Source organism: Balaenoptera musculus, chromosome 5 (genome assembly GCF_009873245.2).
Source record: "Balaenoptera musculus isolate JJ_BM4_2016_0621 chromosome 5, mBalMus1.pri.v3, whole genome shotgun sequence".
NCBI lineage: Eukaryota > Metazoa > Chordata > Mammalia > Artiodactyla > Balaenopteridae > Balaenoptera > Balaenoptera musculus.
Window position 1 is genome coordinate 48,686,967 of NC_045789.1, and position 20,870 is coordinate 48,707,836.

The 20,870-nt window shown below is 42.2% G+C and overlaps 2 protein-coding genes across 7 annotated transcripts in view; one reads left to right on the top strand and one right to left on the bottom strand.

Moving 5' to 3' along the window:
• USO1 (USO1 vesicle transport factor) overlaps nt 1-4,824 on the bottom strand; it is an 89,018-nt gene extending 84,194 nt beyond the window's left edge. For 2 of the 5 annotated variants that reach the window (XM_036852442.1, XM_036852443.1), the window contains exon 1: nt 4,569-4,805. In XM_036852442.1, the coding sequence (XP_036708337.1) occupies nt 4,569-4,634 (66 nt within the window). In that variant the 5' untranslated portion in view covers nt 4,635-4,805. Of the gene's footprint in view, nt 1-4,568 lie in introns of all 5 variants that reach the window. The other 3 variants (XM_036852445.1, XM_036852444.1, XM_036852446.1) reach the window with 3 other exon arrangements.
• A 141-nt stretch (nt 4,825-4,965) lies between these two features.
• The window catches only part of G3BP2 (G3BP stress granule assembly factor 2), a 67,921-nt gene continuing 52,016 nt past the window's right edge, over nt 4,966-20,870 (top strand). Inside the window, exon 1 of one of the 2 annotated variants that reach the window (XM_036852751.1) lies at nt 4,966-5,174. The gene's annotated coding sequence lies outside the window, so the exon portion shown is untranslated. The remainder of the gene's footprint in view (nt 5,175-20,870) is intronic. The other variant, XM_036852749.1, reaches the window with a different exon arrangement.

A 20,870-nucleotide genomic window follows, 5' to 3' on the forward strand; every position in this document is an offset into this window, starting at 1 on the left:
CAATAGACACTACTTAAAAAGAATATAAGAGACATCTTTGGTTGGGTATAGAAGTGATCAAAACACAAATCATTATTAAGGCTTTCTCTGACATTTTTATTGTAAGAGAGCTAAGAGAGAAAACACATACCAGTTACTACACTGACCTGGTTATTAATGTAGAATATGAAACAGGAATCCAGATATAGGAGTCAGGCTACACATTTATAGTAACGTGGTATCTCATGTGCTTGACTAAACCAAAACTATGTCTAAATTTAAGTGCACATTCCTTAATAACAATTTTTATTAAAAGAAACTACAGCTGTGTCCATATTGTTAGCCCTTTTGCTTTTTAAGCCAGCTGACCAAAGTCTGATCGAAAAAGAGATACCTTAACAGTAGAGTAATTCTGCATATCTTTTCTGGACTTTTGCAACTTTCATGCCTTGGGACACAATGTGAGAAGAGAACCCCCCCTCCATGATTTATCACCGAATGTAGTTAACACTTTTCTTGGAATTTGCAAGAAACTCGCTTTAAAAAAAGATATTAGCTGGAAGGTAGATGGAAAATTAAGCATGTCTCAGCACTCAAAAGAATGAGTAGGATTTTTACTATAATTAGTGTTTATTTGGACCTAACAAAGTATGCCAAGGCTAAGGAGGCTACAATCATCAGAAATCAGTGCCTTTCTCTACTAAAGTAAAAAAGAGAAATCAAATTAAAAAGTATTTGACTCTAAAACAGGAAAGGTTTAATGTGAATGAAATTCTAGACTTAAAATATTCCAAACTTTATAGAATTATTGACTATCATATGATACAAACACAAATATTTACTATTTTGTTTCTAAAGAACATCTTAATACCAGTCCAAAGTTACTCTTAACTAAGTATAAAAAGCTAGGTACTATGCAAGCAATAATACAACTCATTTAGCAGGCACTTTAGTTAAGAAAAAGCAGGAAAGCAGTCAAAGCACGGCAAACCTGAAAAATCCTTTAAGTAAAAAGTTTGACGTAATGAATTTCAATCATTCCAGAACTTTGATTCCTACAGTCTTTAAAAAGTATTGTTTCAGCACCTAGTAATTGGTAAGCTGCTATAATTACAGATCTGTGATTTCTTTCATAACACCATAATTAATTCATTTAACAAATATTTATTATTACTATGGAAAAACAAAGATTAAAATATCCATGGGGACTTCTCTGGTGGCGCAGTGGTTAAGAATTCACCTGCCAGTGCAGGGGACACGGGTTTGAGCCCTGGTCTGGGAAGATCCCACATGCCGCGGAGCAACTAAGTCTGTGCGCCACAACTACTGAGCCCGCGTGCCACAGCTACTGAAGCCCATGGGCCTAGAGCCCGTGCTCCTCAACAAGAGGAGCCACTGCAATGAGAAGCCCGCGCACCACAACGAAAAGTAGCCCCTGCTCACCACAACTAGAGAAAGCCCATACGCAGCAACGAAGACCCAACGCAGCCAAAAATTAATTAATTAAAAATAAAAATAAAATATATATGAACACTGCCCAAAAGACGCTTAAGAGTCCAGAAGAGATGGCACAGATTTAAAGGGTAGAAAATGGTAAAGAGCCTAAGAAATCCGCAATCTACTTAAATTGTGAAGATTGCTCAGAGGGGAAAGAGATTCTATGCAGTTTGGTGGGGGAAAGAAGTAAGGGGTGCAAATCAGGGAAGGGATCGATGATGGATTTAAAGGAGAAGTAGAATTTAGACAATGAAAAGAGGCTTTCCACTGCAAAGAGATGAGAATAGCAAAAAAGATGGAAAACTACAATGAAATAATTTAATTGTGCAGGAATGGACAAACCTACAAAATACTAGCTGATAATGCAGAAGTTAGATATTCTAAACTCTGGCAACTGGAATATCCAGGTCACTTCAAATCACCAATTAAAAGATCTAATATTGTACCAACACACTCTATTGATGCTCTATAAATACTTCTAAGTTAGTGAGCCATGACTCCTTATACCAATTATTCTTCCTGATGGAATGAGATGGTGAAATAAATTTTATTCATACTGTAACTCAGAATAAACTATTAATTCTCATCAGAAGACATATTAGTTCTCCAATTTTGAGTATACACGTTCAAAGTTAGGCAAGAACAAGGACCCCCCCCCAACTTTCCTTTCAGTTTATATATACAAGAGACACATCTGATACTCAAGTTTCACTTTGAAATCATGATGTAAAAGCTATGTTGTTCCATTCACTATGGCAAGATCAAAGTGTTCTAGTCTCAGCTCTGCAATATTGTGCAAGTTGCTTTAGTGCTCTGTGCCTCAGTTTCCTAACTTGTAAAATAAGGGGGTTCCACCTGGATGATCTGCAAAGGGCCTTTCAGCTTTAAAATCCTATACCCAGTTAACTGTACATCACAGAAGTCATTGTGCCAAAACTAACTATAACAAAAAGAGTATTCTTTCCCTTAACACGTGTAATAAAAATTAGCCTTTATTAAGCACATACTAAGTCTTAGGCTCTTTCTATTCCTTATTTCATTTAATCTTCATTACACCCATCAGAGTAGGCATTTTCCTTATTTTACTCATAAGGTTTTAGCCATCTCTTGCCTGTTCAATCCAATTAGGGGTGGAAGGCAAGGATTCAAATCAAGGTCTAACTCCAAAGCAAGCCCTAATAAACCACACTATAAAACTTGGTGCCTCAGAGAAAAATATCAGACAGATAAAATACATGAACAAAAGCTGAAGGGGTGGGCTGTGACTATGGTAACCTGGAGAGAGCATGGTCTTCTAAGAGCACAACTCAGCTGCCTTGAAGCCACGGTGGGAATGGACAAGAGAAGCCAAATATCAGTTTGTGTGTGTGTGTATGTGAAATCTCCTGATTTTCAAATGAAGGAAGATAGATTCACCAGCTTTCAGCTTCTGCTTTAAACAGTTCTAACTCAGATTTTGTGAGGTTAATTTTAATAATTATATAAATTTCCAAAATTCCCAGATAAGTATTAAAATATGGGGCAGCAGCAATAAAGCCTAGGCTTTGATGTAAGGCAAACTTTGGTTGAATCCCTGCTCCATTACTAGCAGTGTGACCTAAGTCAAGTTACTTCACCTCTCTAAGCCTCATTTCTTCATTTGTAAAGTGAGGATACTATCACCTATCTTTCAGGGTGGTTAGGGATCTAAGGAGAATGTGAACTATAAAGAGCACAGTACCCAGCACAAGGTAAGAGCTTGACAAATGAAAGCTATTGTTTACCCTTCAGGATCTCAAGAACACAAAACGTGGGATCTATGTTCATAGACAACCCAGTAATGTCTGCGAATACTACCCAAAGTTTACCTTTAAAATGCCATAACTTGGACTTCCCTGGTGGCGCAGTGGTTAAGAATCCGCCTGCCAATGCAGAGGACACGGGTTCTAGCCCTGGTCCGGGAAGATCCCACATGCCGCAGAGCAACTAAGCCCTTGCACCACAACTACTGAGCCTGCGCTCTAGAGCCCATGCGCCACAACTACTGAGCCCGTGTCCCACAACTACTGAAGCCCGCGCACCTAGAGCCCGTGCTCTGCAACAAGAGAAGCCACCGCAATGAGAAGCCCGTGCACCGCAACGAAGAGTAGCCCCCGCTCGCTGCAGCTAGAGAAAGTCGGCGCACAGCAACAAAGACCCAACGCAGCGCCCCCCCCCCAAAAGTCATAGTTTGTCACTTTCTTGTAGATCTAAAATTACTCTCAAATTAAAAGCTTAGTTTAAAAAAAGTCATATACACTCATTTCTAATAGACACTTAACCAAACTTCGAAGAAAGTTTATCCTAAACCTAAAATCGAGCCAACTTATCAAATACTGTTTGCAGTAGCTAACAATTTTTTTAAAGTGACGCTGCAAATCCTGTTACCACGAGTTCAGACTTCTGAATGGGGTGAATGGAAGGGAAATGTGTTTCCAAAGCAGTTTGAGCGCGAAAGATCCCTACAACGTCCGAGGGAGTATTTCCCAAATATTTGGGTAAGACTGAAAAACGGGGTCCGAACTAATAACACCTGGCAGAACGACCTGTCTCCAATTGAAGGGACAGGGGCAGGCAGCTTTGTGCCCAAACTATCGTATTATTCTTAGCCAACTGCTCTGGTCAACAGCTGGGTTTTAAACCTTCTTGCAGTCTTCCCCAAAGCCCCATTCCAAACCGCGAGGGAGGGAGCTGGACTTTCCTCACCGCCAGGGTAGACACTGGCGAAACGGGAGGGACAGGCCCGCGGCCCCGAGGGGCGTGGGAGACAGGTCGGGCCACCCCTGCCCCGGATCGATGACTTCCCGGGCGGTACCACTCGCGGACCACCACCAAGCGGCCTGCGGAGCTGTTGTCAGCAGGGCCGAGCCGCCGCGCTGCGGGTTTCGCTGGGGGCGTGAGGAAACAACTCGAGGGTTTCAGGAGAGGAAGGAAGGCACAGGGGCAAAGGAGGAGGAGGCATGTGGACTCCCGGCCCACGGTGACGCGCGGGAGGTGACCTCCGGGCCCCCGAGTCCTCCGTCCCCGTTCCTACCCGGACCCTTCCCAAGTCCCGGACCCGCCGCTCCTCTCACCGTCTCGGCTTCTGTGTGCTGGGGTCCGGCACTCTGACCCCCCATAACCCCGCGGAGGAAATTCATCTTGCCGCTCAGCCACCGGCTCCACCGGCCCCGTCGGGAAAGAAAAGATAACTTCCCCTGTCCTCCGCAGGGCCTGGCCCCCAAGCCCGCACTCAGCGCTCTCTTGCCGCCGCCACCACCGCCTCTTACTCTGCTGCAGCTCCTGCCCCCTAAGCCCGGAAACAGCCTCCACCACCTGTCGAAATGCGCATGCGCGGGGACGTGGCATTACGTGGCTGCTCGAAGGGCGAAGGCAAGGGGGAAAGTAGGCGAGAGGAGGCCGGTAGCCCGGGTCCGCCCAAGCCCCGCCCACTGCGCAGGCCCCGCCTCCCTCCGCAAGGACACACCTCCTACCCCAGCCCTGCGCTGGTCGCTCGGGCTGGTCTCAACCACCCACGTGGTCCGAACCCTGCCCTGCCAGCTGGAGAGAATCCGGATAGTGTACGCTTTTTGGCTTTCAGGGTGTTTAATTGTCGCCGAGCGGACTTACTGCAAGCTGTCAAATCTGGGGTCGTATTTTGTTGAGTCGAAAGTGAAATTTTCCTTCGGCCGACCTGACAGGTAAGGGTTCCCGGCCCCTGGGAGGGTTCTTTTGGTTTCGCGGTGTAGCAGTACCGGCGTTGTGGCCTTCTCGTCCTCGCAAATTGCATTTCTTTACAGGGCTTTGTTTGGTGGTAAAAAGGGTGCTAGAGCCCCCTCATTCCACTGCCACGGGAGGGCGCATTTCTCAGCTCTTGCTCTTCCAACCTGCTAAAAGGAATTCCTGGATCTAAATACCGGGTACACCGCTATTTTCCTGTGGTGTGGGGAGGAAACCACTCGAACCCTGCATTTAACTTACTAGAGAAAATACATTGATCTGCCGTGTCAGTTCGGCAGCTAGTAGCATGACGTTTTGTTATTAACTCTAAACCCCTACATTTTCAGTGTGTTTTTTTTTTTTTTAGCATGAAAAATGGCATTTTTCAAATCGGTATGCCTTGTTTCTTTCGAAATGAGAGTGCCAGGTCCACACGCTTATGGAGTAGTCTTGTAAATAAATATCTTGAACCTAAAAAGCGCAGGGTCTAGTTAGCTAATTGATTAATACACGTCTCCACTTGGATGCCCCACAGGTCTCAGATTCCCCAGCCTCCCTTAAAGAAAACAAAATCAATGTGCTTTTTCTGCGTGCCCTGACACGCTCTTTGGTACCACTAGCCAAATAATTGCCTAAGCTAGAAGGAGGAAGCTGGGAGGAATCTGAAACTCTGGATTGCACCCCCATGTGTTCAGTAGTCAATCCTGTCATGTCTATTTATAGAATATTGCTCAAATAGGTCTCTGCTCTCCATGCTTTCTGTTTCTGACATAGTTTATATTGTCATTTTTCACCAAGATTACGGCAATAGCCTCCTAACTGGTTTGTCTGCATTCACACCCTGGCTTCCTTCCAGTCGTCTGCAGTCCACCCTTGGGTGAGCCTGACAATAACAAAACATCTGTCTGTGTTGATCTTCTTCTGAAAGTCCTCCAGCTGTTGCCCATTCTCTCCATAATAAAATCCAAACTCCTTAGCTTGGTGTACAGGCCTGTTATGTTCTGGCTCTTGCCTGTCTTTCTAGCTTCTGTCTCCCTCTCATACTCTGGATATATGCCTGGATATGCCCTTCCCCTCCCTCCACTTCAAGGAAACTCCTGCTAGCTCCTTAAGACTTTTTTTTTTTAATTTATTTTTATTTATTTTTCGCTGTGTTGGGTCTTTATTGCTGCTCACGGGCTTCCTCTAGATGCGGCGAGCGGGGGCTACTCTTTGTTGCGGTGCGTGGGCTTCTCATTGCGGTGGCTTCTCTTGTTGCAGAGCATGGGCTCTAGGCTTGTGGGCTTCAGTAGTTGTGGCGCGTGGGCTCAGTAGATGTGGCTAACGGGCTCTAGAGTGCAGGCTCAGTAGTTGTGGCGCACGGGCTTAGTTGCTCCGCAGCATATGGGATCTTCCCGGACCAGGGCTCGAACCCGTGTCCCCTGCATTGGCAGGCGGATTCTTAACCACTGCGCCACCAGGGAAGCCCCATATTTCCTTAAGACTTAACTCTGGCATCTTCTGAAAGCTCTCCCTGAAATCCAGATACGTATGTATATGCTAGCACTTTGCAGTTGTTGATATGTGGGAAGCTCTCAATAAATGCCTGTTGAGCCGGACTGTTAAGGGCACGACTATGTTATTCATTTTTATGTCTCTGTGGCTTAGCATTGTCCCATAAAAGGTATTTGATGGATACATGAACAAAACATTAAAGGATATATGAATATAATGCTGAGGAAAAAGGTCCTTTTTTCATCTGTAAGGTGGGATTGCAGATAACACATATCTCAAAGGCTCTGGTGCATGTTCCTTTCCTAGTGCTAAGGTTTTAAGCCTGGGTGACTTGGAGAACAGTGGGGATAATACTGCCAAAAATACTGTACACTAAGCATTGTCCTCTGCTTTAAAACTGGACACTTGACATTTTGCTTCAGACATTTTCCATGGGGGCATTTCATTGCAGCCTAAAAAAAGTAACCAATAAATGCTCAGCATTTTTATTACCAAGTAATGTGTGCAAAGAACTTCACCCAGTCCCTAAGCCTTACCCCTCCCTGAGCCTCTCCTCCCCTCCTCCCTGTGCCCCACTCTTCCCCATTATCAGAGATAAAGCTCTGAGGTCAAGTGGGGCTCATGGATGTCTATCACATGTATTATTTGGTAATAAAAAGCAGCGCCTTGACATCTTAGCAGAATTATTTTAAGACACCACCCTTTTCAAAATGCCCTGCTTTGTTTTAAATTTTGGTGAATGTAGTAAGTCACTAACAGCGTGCTATGAGTTTTCCCTTCATTTGACCTGTTTTCTTCCCTAACAGCCTCCACTGGCCGGGAAGGACTATGGGCAGGAGGAATGGACAGTTTGGGACAGAGGAAATGAGGGTGGAGCCCCCAGATTTCCCCTTGACCTCACAGTCTTGCCTCTCTCCTGGTGTCTGGGAAGGGGTAGAACCGCTTGATGCTTCCAGGAAAAAGAGGAGGCAGAGAGGGTACAGTGCCTAATTTTTCCCCCAATCGGGCGTCTGAAGGGGGAGCAGCCATGAAATGGACTGAAAAGAGAAAGGAGATTTACATGCAAATCCAGTTCCACTGATTTTATAGAGAAAAGTCAGAGACCACGTCTCGTTCCTATTTGTACCCTTTACTGATCTAGCATGATTCCTTTTACATGGCAGATGCTCAAGCACCATTTCTTAAATAAAGGAAGAGAAAAACAAGAAAAAATTGTGACTGCCTGACTTAACGCCCTTATACTTCTCCCTTTCTTAAGTCTAAATATTCAGTATAAGAATGTCATGAATCATTAAAATACGTATAATCCAAAATTTTAACTTGGGTAAATTAAAATGATTTTTCTGACAACAGAGCAACTAACAAAATTTATTGGTTTGAAATCCACTTTTAGAATTGCTTCCTTACAATCCCCTAGTTCAGTCGCTCTCCTCAGTGGCCCACTTTCCCCATCCTTTCTTACTTTCTAGTGGCAAACTCAACATTAACAATGAAATATCATTGCACAAGATTGTGTTTTGTTTGAGGGTGGTGGTGATAGGGTGGGGTGTTGTCCATACCTACTTAGGAGGACGAGTGGAGGTGATAATTTGTGTTTGAAATATATCACATACAGGTTTTTAAAGACTAGTTACTGGAAAATCAGGGTTCAAAAATATTGTCGATAACATTATGTATTAATTTTATTCATTAATCAAACAACACACAGCAAAATAAATTGATAATGATGAAGCAGCAATTGAAATTCATAACCAATCAATACTAGCAGTATCAAACACATTTGTGCTCTATCTTTGCTAGACTATCTATTCAAGGACTTTACATAAAATGATTTACTTAATCCCCACAACAACCTTATGGGTAGTGTTATTAGCCCCATTTTTCAGATGGCGAAGCAGGCACAGAGAGTAACTTGCCTGATGTCATACCACTAGGAAGTGGCACAGCTGGGACATAAATTGGCAGTCTAACTCCAAAGCCTGTGCTCTTCTGTACTATGCTATCTGACCTCTCTAGACTCAACGCAATGATCATGCACTAAGTAGAAAGGTGGTTTACAAGTCTCTGTGTAATCTGGTCCCTCTGTTGTCTCTCTGACCTTACCTCCTGCTTTATTCCTTCTACTCTAGCAACACTGGCTTGCTTGTGTTTCTGAAATTTGATTTCCTCTCATGGCCTTTGTGCTTGTTTCTTCCTGTGTTTTGGTTGTTTGCTACTCTACCCACATAGAGAAATGCCTCACTCCCTTCACCTTATTTAAGTCTGCTCAAAGGCTACTTGGGTCTCTCCTGACTGTTTTAAGTTGCAACCTCCCCATACTCCTTCTTCCTCTGCTCTGCTTATTTTCCTCTGTAGCACTTATCAGTCTGATACATTATTCTCTTAGGATGCCATCAAGTTCACCTCAGAGAAAGAAAGAAAGAAAAAAAACCCAAAAACGCTGCTGACTATAAGATGCCATCTACCAAAAGACACATCCCAATTTTAGGTTTCATAAAATGTGAAGAAATGTTCATCATAGCATTAATGGAATCTTGTTTATTGTATATTTCCCCACCATCACCCGAATGTAAACCCTTAAGGGTAGGGATTTTAGCCCTTTTGTAAATTGCTATATCTTCAGCGCTTAAGCACAGTATCTGACGCATAGACAGCACTTGGTAGCTCTTTAATGGATGAATGAACTCCCCAAATGAGGAAATTCCCACTTTCAGCTTGTATGCATGGAAGCAGAAATTCTGCAGTGTTGTTGCATTGCATGGCAGCCAGACTTCCTCAATAGAGTCTGAAACAGGGTCCTCAGAAAATTATACTAACTAATTTTAGTTTATGAATATTTTGTTGGCTTTCAGTAACCAACTTAGTAATTAACACTGAGTCATATGTAAAGACAAACGTCTGTGGAAGGACTTAAATTTTTAGGATCAGATAGCAGCGCATTGGGAGAACCATCTCAACCTCCCAGTGGCAAGCTCACTTTTGTTTGAAATTCGTTACACTAATGCAGTTATTGTCATCATCGTAGACTCCTTCTTCTTCCTCTTTAAGACAGGTAATACATTCATATGGTTAAAATATAAAGTACAAAAGGGTATTTAGCAAAAAGTCTCCCTACTATTCCTTGGCCACCCAGGCAATTAATATAGACAATTATTGTTTATCCTTCCGGATATACATATATGTATATGTACTCTCTCGCTTGTAATAACACAAATAAATGTAGCACATTGTACACACTGTTTTACACCTTACTTTTTCCCATTCAATATATCTTGGAAATTGCTCCATACAAGAAGAGGTATTCTTCATCCTTTCTTATTGTGTTCCATGAAATGCTTTAAAAATATTTTTTAAAGCCCTAGGAATTCCTTGGAAGAGGAGGGTGCAAGAAAGAGGGCCCCCATCCTGCTCCATTTGATTGATTTCATTTGTTTATACTTCCTGCGTCATTTGAACAAAAAGATTCAGAGGCTAAAATGTTGGACAGCCACCTCTCTCAGGAGATGCGAAACATGACCAAGGCAAGCACTTGGAACAGTCAAGTAGTTTCACATGCTCTAGAGTCCAGGGTGCAAATTTCTGCTCTACCTGTTTTGAGAAGAACAATAATAGTATCTTCCTCATAGGGTTGTTGTTAGAATTTTATTAGATAATAGCTTTAATGTGCCTAGTACTTTAGTACATGAAGCAGAGTAAGTACTTGACAAAGGTTAGAGTGGAGACTCAGATATCTTTGGTGTATATCATCAATTTCTTAACAACTGAACATTTAATGATATTACCCTATAATAGTACTCCACTCAAACTTTATTGGCTCATGTTACGGAAAAGTCTGATACTTCAGATATGGCTTGATCTGGGGCATCAAGATAATCTCTCCAGGATCTGGGCTTTCATTATATCTGGACTCTGCTCTTTATATTGGTTTCTTTCTCTGGCTCTGTACAAGGGCAAGTTGGCTGTCAGTTCCTGCAGTCCTATAACCTCCCAGGACCAAGTTCATCAAGGAAGACTCCTCACCTCTCTCCTTAGAATCTCAGCAAAAGTCCTCTTATGACTCACTGGATCTTATTGGGGCATGTGCCTTTGTGTTGGGCCAATTCCTATAGCCCTGTGTGTGAGATGCTCTGATTGGCCTTGATTCACACGCCCACCTCTAAAACAAGCAGTGGGAATCCTCCCCTCAATTCAAAGCATATGGCATAATAACAGGGGAACAGGGACTTTCTTCAAAGGAGAGCTAGACTACTGTTCCAGGAGAAAGTTTATCAGGATAGGAAAAATAGGATAGATGCTCACTATATCCCCTGATGGACTTGACTGCTTGCCAGTGTTTTTTGAAAAATATTTTCCCAGCAGTGCCACTAAGCATTTGCTCGCATCAGTACTGTTGCTCTGTGAAAGGTTCAAAAGGTCATGTTGCATTATTTAATAAAAGTAATTTTGGGACTTCCCTGGTGGCGCAGTGGTTGGGAGTCTGCCTGCCAATGCGGGGGACATGGGTTTGAGCCCTGGTCTGAGAGGATCCCACATGCCACAGAGCAGCTGAGCCTGTGCGCCACAACTACTGAGCCTGTGCTCTAGAGCCCGTGAGCCACAACTACTGAAGCCCACGCGCGTGGAGCCCAGTGCTCCACGACAGGGGAGGCCACCACAGTGAGAAGCCTGTGCACAGCAATGAAGAGCGGCCCCCGCTCGCTGCAACTAGAGAAAGCCCGCGCGCAGCAACAAAGAAGAACTGACGCAACCATAAATAAATAAATAAAATTTAAAAAAAATTTTTACATTGCTTTGTATTTATATCTTCAAGCAAAGCCATATCTACACCCTCTTTTAAAAAAGTACAGTCCAGGTGTGTTTCCATTCTTTGGAAAATAAAATAAAGAGAATTGCTTACTTATGAAACACCTTAACTAGGAAATCCCATTTTCAGTTCCAGCGGACTTTTTATAAGACTGTTTATTAAAGGACAAATTTATCAGCTCCAGGCCCAGGCACTCTTACCTCATGTAGAGAATTTGACTGTCACCTCTCCACACCCACTGTGTTCCCCCAACCTCTATAACTAGCTGAACAGGCAGGTCCTGAATAGCCAGGATGGGGTTGAAGATTTTACTGCCCCATTGCACAGCTAGACTAGGTCCTTTGAAGTTCGCGTTACTAGGTGATGCCAAGATTCCCTGGAAGCTTAAGATGACTTAGTATGGAGTCATTGCCACGTTCATCAGCAGTTCATGACCCAGAGCAGGTTGCAGCTGACTGTCTCATTTGCCTGAGTCTGTGGCCCAGGTGAGTACAAGACCAGGGGAGTCTGTAGGCTCTCTCTTGAGATCAGAGTACAGCCGGTCAATGTAGATTTGGCCTCCAGGCCAGCAGGATGGTAACTGACCTGGACCAGAACTTTTCAAAGCCAGCCCACATGTCAAAGATCCCCTCTCTCCCCAGTTCCAGTTCTTTAATGATGTTGACTATGAGCAACCAATGGCCTGTGATGGCAAACACACTGTATGAATAATTGGGGCAGGCTCAATAACTCGCAGATATTAGGTGGAGGGTCCAGAACTGGCATGCAGTTTGAGGAAAGAAGAGGGAGCTGGGTGTGGACATAATGGTCTGCCCGCGGCTCAGGCTTCCATGGGCAGAGGAATGGAAGATGAGAAGATTATGAGCACAGAGAGGCAGAGGAGAGAAGTCTTCTCTTTAGCTTGACTGTTTCGTGATGCTGCCTTGCCCAGGATCTCAAACACCATACTAGTCGTGGGTAGTATAAAGAACTAGAAGAGCTCCAGCTTACGCTTCCCACTACCCTCTCCCTACCTCCAATACCCGCATACACACATGGCCTTTCCAGGGCAGGGCCACAGTTTGTGAGACCCGAAGTGACCCACAACCAAGTCCTTAAGCTGCTCCCTCTCTCCCAGGTATGTGCATAGTGAGTCCTAAATAGCTCAGAATCCGAGGTCTCAATAGGTCATTGCCATAGCCAGTCTCCTTCCTGTGAGGGCACTGCTAACTAGGTCTGGTTCAGGTTTCTGGGTCAGAGCAAAATGACTATACTGGTATTTGGGTACTTATTTCATGGTATAATAAATATCAAGATCTTTGTTTTTTTTAAAAGCTCAAAATTCGTAACCATTTAAAACAAATCAATGAAACTACAAATTTAACACATTTCATTTTAATAGAATTAGTGATTCTAAGTTCTGCTGTGTCCTTCAACTTCAGGAGAGTTGCATATCTGATGGGTTGGTTGGACCTGAGTACAGTGCCTTCCTGTACCTTTCAGTCTTCTGCCTGGAGCTTTTGGAATCTTGGCCTATAGGTAGCTACTCGGGTCTGGCCAGAGACTTAGGCTCCCTGTTTTTGATTTTTCCTTGCCATTTTAGGAAGGATGGTCCTTCTCCGGGGCTAACTCCTGCCTTCCCCGGAGGGATGAACCACTTTTTCAAAGAGCTTTTCTCCCAAAATTCATACTCAGCCCCTCCCTCTTTTTGAGGGGTGGGGTGGGGTAGGAGATGGAGTTGCAGGAGCTGATTGATAATGAGAGGGGGTTAGAAAGGCTTCTGTGAAGGAGAGAAGAGGCAAAGAAGAGGAAGGGGAGAGAGTGGTGAAAGAGATCCAAGAAACTGAATGAAACTGCTGACTAATATCTGCAACTAGAGTATTACACCCACAAAAATACAGGGTTTTTTTTTTTTTTTTCTTCAGTACTTAAAAATAGCACGGTATAACAGAATACTGAAAACAGATGTGCTTGGTTTCCTGAATTACTGATTCAGCAAACATCTGAGTCTCTGTCCTCTCTGCCAGGCCCTGCTATAGGTTCTCTCCCACTCTAGGTTCATTCTGGAGTGCTAAAATTCTTATTCCCATTTCATAGAGAGCGAAGCCTGGGCTTCAGCATGGTATAGGTCAAAATGGCATGTTTTGTTTGCAAACCTAAACAGAACTGGGTTTTCATTCTAGTCCTGCCACTTTTGAATGGTGTAGTCTTGGGCAAATTAAACTTAACTTTGCTATATCTGTTTTGATTACCTTCTGCCTTGCAACAGAAAACCAAAGAATGCCTTAAAACAAATTGTCTGGGATGTAAGCTGGACTCTTTCTGTTAAGCAGATACTTGGCTTGAGGCTTTCATCTTTTTTGTTACAAGCTGGTTGTAGTTGCATCCTTATCTGGAAAGAAAGAAGGGCAAAGGTCAAGGTCAAAAGTTGTCTATCAACAAGTTATCTGTTCTTCCCCACTCTTTTTACTCTTATAACTTTTATTCTGAACTAATTTTAGAATTGAAGAAAGGTTGCAAAAATTGTACAAAGAATTCCCAAATATTTTTCACCCAGATCAAACTTAACATTTTTACCCCAATTACTTTATCATTTTTTTCTCTCTAAATATATATATTTTTCCCCTGAATCATCTGGAAAAGAATTTATAGGCATGATGTCCCTTTACTTCAGTGTCTAATTCCTAACAACAAAAACATTTTCTTAAATAACACAGTGCAGTGATCAAAACCAGGAAGTTAACACTGATATCACTGCAATTTTCTAATCTACAGGCCTTATTCAAATTTTGCCAGGAGTCCCAATTATTTTCTTTTCTGGCCCAGTATCCAAACCAGGATTACACTGCATTTTGATGTTGTCTCTATAGTCATCTTCAGTCTGGAACGGTTCCTCTTTCTTTGTCTTTTATGATTTCAGTATTTGGAATAGTACAGGATAGACCAGTTATTTTGTGGCATGCCCCTCAATTGGGGTTTGTCTAATCTTCCCGATTAAGTTCAGATGGTGCATCTTTGGCATCTTTGCCAGGAATATCGCAGAAGTGCTGCCCTTCTCACAGTGCATCGTCTCAGGAGGTACATAACATTTGTCCCACTATTAGCGATATTAATTTTGATCATCTGTTTAAGGTGTTGTCTGCCAAACTTCTCTACTGTACATTTAACTATTTTTTTCCCTTTGATGTTAATAAGTATAATTGGGGGGATATGCTTTAATATTGATAAATATCCTGTTTCTCATCAAACTTTCACCCTTCAGTTTTAGCATCCATTGATAATTCTTACCTGAATCAATAGTAGTTGCCAGTCTGCTGTTCGTATAAAAACCTTTCCAGGAAGCTCCATCTTTCAACTTCTACCTATTTTGTTAAGAACTTTGCCCAGCCTTAGTTGCAAGAGAGCCTGGGAAATGCATTATTATGTTATTCTGTTTTGGTATAGGCATATTGCTACCCCCAGTAAAATTGGGGTTCTCTTAAGTAAAGAGGGGAGAATAAAAACTTACTACACCTTGCCAACCCAATAGCATCATTGTAAGGATTAAATTAAATGGTCTTTGTAAAAACATCTACCAAGGAGCCTGTAACATGGTTGATATTTTAAAATATCCCTCCCCAACCTGTGGGAACAGGGTTTTGTTTGTTTTGTTTTGTTGATCACTTGTGGTCACATAGCTAGTAAATAGCAGAACAGGTCTACAAACCCTAGTCTGGTCCCTACACCATAGTTTCCTTTTGTTGGCTTTAGAAATTCTGTATTCTCTTAAATCTTTTCAGCTATATGACTAAAACTACCTCTACAGTATATTAATATATAAAACTGTATACAACTGTTGTAAAATGGTCCTGTTTACTAGATGAAGATAACATTATGTATATATTAAATAATAAAACCTGACTTAAATATCTTTATATTTGGGTGTGTTCCTCTCCATGTAGTCCAAGGCAGTTGTTCTCTTTTGGGGTAATGGCTATTAATTCCTCCAGGAATCATAATCTGGAAAGACTTCGAGGGGAAAATGGTTAGAGAATAAGGGTGTCTGCTCAGCATTATAGATAAATACAACCCCGTGTTTTACTGATTCTTTGCAGTTTTAAAAATATTTAACAGAAAGAGAGAATTGTAAAACTCCTTTGTCTCCTGCCAACGTTAAGAATTGGAATTTTAAAATTCCCTTGTCACAGAATCAGTATGAAAGAACATAAAATTTTAATACCAGTTGGCAGCAGAAAATGTCACTTCATTTAACTCAGAATTTTACACTGAACATCATGGAGAATAATAATATCAGTACATGACAGAAATAAAAAATGATGATAGAAAAGTGATAAATCAGGATACAAAATTGTATATACTCAATGATAATAGCTAAGTTTAAAATATATGGGGAATTCCCTGGCGGTCCGGTGGTTAGGACTCTGCACTTCCACTGCAGGGGGCCAGGGTTCAATCCCTGGTTGGGGAACTAAGCTACCGCAAGCTGATCCTGTAAGCTTCGTGGGGTGGCCAGAAAAAAAAAAAAGATTAAATAAAATAAATTTTAAAATTGGGTAAGTATTTAAAATATATACATAGGAAGAAGCCTAGAAAGAGATGTAGTAAGATGTGAATTCAGAGTGGTTATATTTCGGTGGAAGGATATGGGGCATGTTTTCTTCTTTCAACTGTTCCATAATTTTTACTGAATAAATTTTCTTTAAATAAACATGCCCTTTTTTTTCCTCTAAATAATCACAAATAATAACAAGCTTAGAAAAGGTATTAAGTAGAAACAGTTTCGGAAGAGAAACATCTGGAGCCCCTGGCAAAACTATTAGTTTGCTTTTGAGGAGAAACCCAAGGAGCCCCATGTTGCAGCTGATGCCTGAACTTGAATTTCATTTCATCCATCTTGGTACCATCTATTTTCCTCCCTCCCTTTCATTCTTTCTTTCCTTCTTTTCTCTTATACTGTAAGGTAGGTGAAGAGATTAATTTTAAGAAAGAGATAGAGTTTCATATAGTAGAAAGAACATTACAGTTTAAAGCCAGATAGATATGAATCCTGGCATCATCATTTATTCATTCCACAAACATTAACTGAGCAATTACTATGCAATGTACTGTTGTAGGCATTGGAGATTCAGCAATGATTGAAAACAGATAAAAGTGTCTGTTTTCGTGAAACTTATATTCTAATGGGGGTAGACAGTGTGATTTAAAAGGTCCTGGAAGGACCCTTGGATCAAAAAATACCTTCCTAACAGATGTTTACAATGCATAAAAGTATGCCATGAAGGACTTAGCCTTTTGGGTTAACAAACATCTTCTTTTAAAATGCAAATATCAATGAAAAGAGTACATCCTCATCATGCTTAACTGTCCTTCATATGTTAGTGTGAATTAATTGTCATATACCTCAGGAGCTAAATGAGAGCCATGCTTTGCTAGAATGAACATTTTAATTGCGAGAGGCCCATTAGGTACTATCCGGGAAGGGTACTCTTGAGTGGGTTTCCAAGTAAGCACTATGAGGGTCCTGTGGCACGAGGTAATTTACGAAGGGCAAAGCAGATGAAGAGAGAACAGTGGTAGGAAATAAATTTCACCCTTAACATGTATGAGTTTGTCTTGGGGATCCAGAAGTCTTCCCAGGTTTAGGTACCTCCCCTGCCTCCTTCCCTTCATAGCCAAGTACTTCTTTTTAAAGAGTGCCTTAGAACCAGGACATTCCTGAGATACATATCTGTGACCTTTCTAAATCCCTCACATTATCAAATACTCCTAGGATGTATCATCTCTTTCACAAAATGATTAAGATATAAATGAACGAATGAATGAGTACATTTTTTAAAAAGTAGTAAAGATCAGGAACAGCCCCATTGAGATGCAAATGCAAGTTCTCTGCTCATTCAGTAGCTTGCCTCTTGCTCACACTTTTATTTTTTTAATAAATTTATTTATCTATTTATTTATTTATTTTTGGCTGTGTTGGGTCTTCGTTTCTGCGCGAGGGCTCTCTCCAGTTGCGGTGAGCGGGGGCCACTCTTCATTGCGGTGCGCGGGCCTCTCACTGTCGCGGCCTCTCTTGTTGCGGAGCACAGGCTCCAGACGCGCAGGCTCAGTAGTTGTGGCTCACGGGCCCAGTTGCTCCGTGGCATGTGGGATCCTCCCAGACCAGGGCTCGAACCCCTGTCCCCTGCACTGGCAGGCAGACTCTCAACCACTGCGCCACCAGGGAAGCCCAGCTCACACTTTTAAATGACAGTTCACTGTCAGAGACCTCTGGGTCTCTGAAAATAACAAAATTTAAAACATGTAGATACCAAGGTTTATACTTTCATCTCTATCTCTACATCCTCCATCCTCCCTCTGGTTCACTTTTCACCTCAACCATGATGGTGCTTCTATTCCTGTTATTCTGAAATTGCGTCATGTAAGGTTGTGAAGAAGTTCTGTGAGAGTCTGGGGTCCATCCTGAGTCTTCCAAAGAACTCAGGTCAAAGAAGAGTCTCTTGTAAGGATATAGGGGAATCTTCAAGGAAATCTGTAGGAAGTACAGCCTGGCCTCATGAGAACTGGAGAGTCGACATGCAGGTAGTGTGTGTGTGTGTCTAGATATGTCAGGCTTCATAATCTCGTCTGTGCTTTTTTCAGTGAGTCTATTCCATTCTCTCGCTTTCTGTGCTGACTCACGGCCTCTCTGCTTCCAGGCTTGCAAGTGGCTTTGGCCACTGCCCGGACCCCAGCGCATTCTCAATGTAACCTCACAGCTCAGCTCCCAGTAACTGACTCAGGATGACTCTGGGAATCTGACTGGCTCAGCTTGGGTCAGGTGTCCATCCTGGTCCGGTTAGAAGATGTGCTTAATAAATGTTCCCTCATTATTGCTGCTTATGTTCTCCTTTATCTTGGCTTACAGAGTGTAAGGGAGGTGGGAGGACAGGAGATTTGGTGCATCCTGTTGCACAGACCCTTTGGACTGTTCAGTTTTACTTGAGTTTAGTGGTAGTTGGTATTATTTCCTAACAACAACAATTACTGGCAACAATTTCTTGTGCTACACACTTTTCATATATTGTCTTCATTAACTGTCTCAACCTCCTTACTTTCATCCCCTTTGTGCAAAAGGAAACGGTTGAAAGAGCGAGGTTAAGTAACTTGCGAAGGTCACAAAGCTCAGTTACTGGGATTTGAGCTGAGATTTTTGTGACTGCAGAGCCTGTGCCCTCTCCTGATTTTCCACATCTGTCCCTGGGCATGTCATTGGTTGCTCCTGACCACTGCCATAGCTTAACCCCAGTACTTCCCTCAGGTAAGCTCTCCCACTTTGGAGAAGTAGATAATTTGTTAGAAGGAGAACCCTAACCAATGGGTTACAGAGGTCCACCCAGTAACAGTGTTTCCCAGTTGTTTCCAGTCTGAGACAAAGCTGTGATCTTGCCAGAACCTATGTAGACAAGAAGGGGTTGCTCTCTTGGTTTCTCATATTGAGTCATCCACCAACTCAAGAAGTGGTCCAAACACACACTACACTTTGGCTTTTATATAAGTTATAAGTTACCATTGATGTTCAATAATAGCTTAGTGCTTAGTACCTGGTATGTGGTGGTATGTTCAATAAGCTTTTTTTTTTTTTTCCCCGTTAAACTGAACTAGCCAACTTTAGCTTATATCCTATCATAAAATTGAAGCCAAGGGTCATCAGAGCTGGTTTGTTATTATCCAAGGGTCTTACTTCATTTGAGCCACTGTAACAGAATACCATAGATTGGGTGGCTTATAAACAACAGAAATTTATTTTCTACCAGTTCTGGTGGCTGGAGGCCCAAGATCGAGGTGCTGGCAGATTCCATGTCTGGTGAGGATCCACTTCCTGGTTCACAGACCTCTGTCTTTTTGTTGTGTCCTCACAAGGCAGAAGGGACAGGGGAGGTTCTGGGCCTCGTTTATGAGGGCACTAATCCCATTCGGAGCCCTCATGACCTAATCACCTCCCAAAGGCCCCACCTACAGTGCCATCACATTGGGTGCTAGGATTTCAACATAGAATTTGTAGGGGGAAACAAATAATCAGACTTTAGCACCAAGTTGAAGTTGAAGGAATTGAAAGGAATCGTGATTAACAGGTTAGCAATGTTTCGAATAGATGATTCTGTAAAAAAAAAAAATGACACTTTTCAAGTAAAAATGAGCCACAGACTTTCAAACTTTATACTTGAAGGAGACGATCCCAGTGGAGAGGGATCAACTGGACCATAATATCATCATTGTGTCCCCAGGATGTACCTCCTCAGGTCTCTCACAAATTACTCCTGCCACCAACATGTTGGCCTCTAGGAGGCACTGTTTCCCCTCCAAGGCTGTGGACCCGTCACTGACTGTGAATCAAATCTACAGCTGAGCCTAACTAAAGCTGTGTTTTATCTGCTAGGAGATAACCACAGGGAAATAAACACCGAGAGTGAGAGTGATGCCAATCTTTATAATCTGGTTTATAAGGAAAGTGTATTGATCCTGTCTTCCTGGCTCTTGGACTATTGATGAAGATTGGGCCCTCTTTAATCCCAACATTGAGGAATCATTTACCAGGCTTGGTGCTAGGGGTTGGGCAGAACAAAATGCAAGGTCCCTTCTCACAGTCAAGTCTAGTAGGGGAGAGACATGGCAAAGGAGAGGCCCTGACAGCCTTGCTTAGATCCACCCTCACAGTGCCTGGTTTTCTGCTTTGGCACTGAGGATACTTCCTCCCTTCAGACAACACCTATCCCCGGCAGGGTAGCCATTGCAACACGCAGCACATTCCTAACTCATTTTGTCAATTCATGTACTTGATAATAGAGGGTCTGTTTGTTGCATATGCATTTGAATTTACTATGAAATAAATTTCTATTTTATGTATAAATTGGCCAAAACACAGGTATTGATAGTAATAGCTAAGAAAACCAATTAGCTAATTCATTCAATTGGGATTATGTTTACATCTTTATTCTCAAGATTCAATATTTAATATTGAATAATAGGTTCTACTCTCATTAAATCCAGTTCTGCTCTGAATAAATGTCATAAAATTTGAACGATACAAGTTTATTTTAATTTTATGAAATTTATATTTGGCAAGTCTAAGGCCAATCAACACTTTTCTAAATTGATTTGTTAAACCCTAAGATTCTAATAAAACTAACCAATAATGATCCTTTATAGAAGAAATGTGAATGGCATCCTCTTTCATCAATTTGATGATTGTTTGAAATGTTACAGATATTATCTCAGGTCCATTCCTTCACCCTAACCTGGTTGTGAATGTGCAGGACTGAAGGGCCACATGTCATGCACATATCTTTTATTCTGCTCTCCTCCCATCAAACGATGGGAGAAGAGCATAATTTCCACATATATACTTGGTTATCTATGCTTC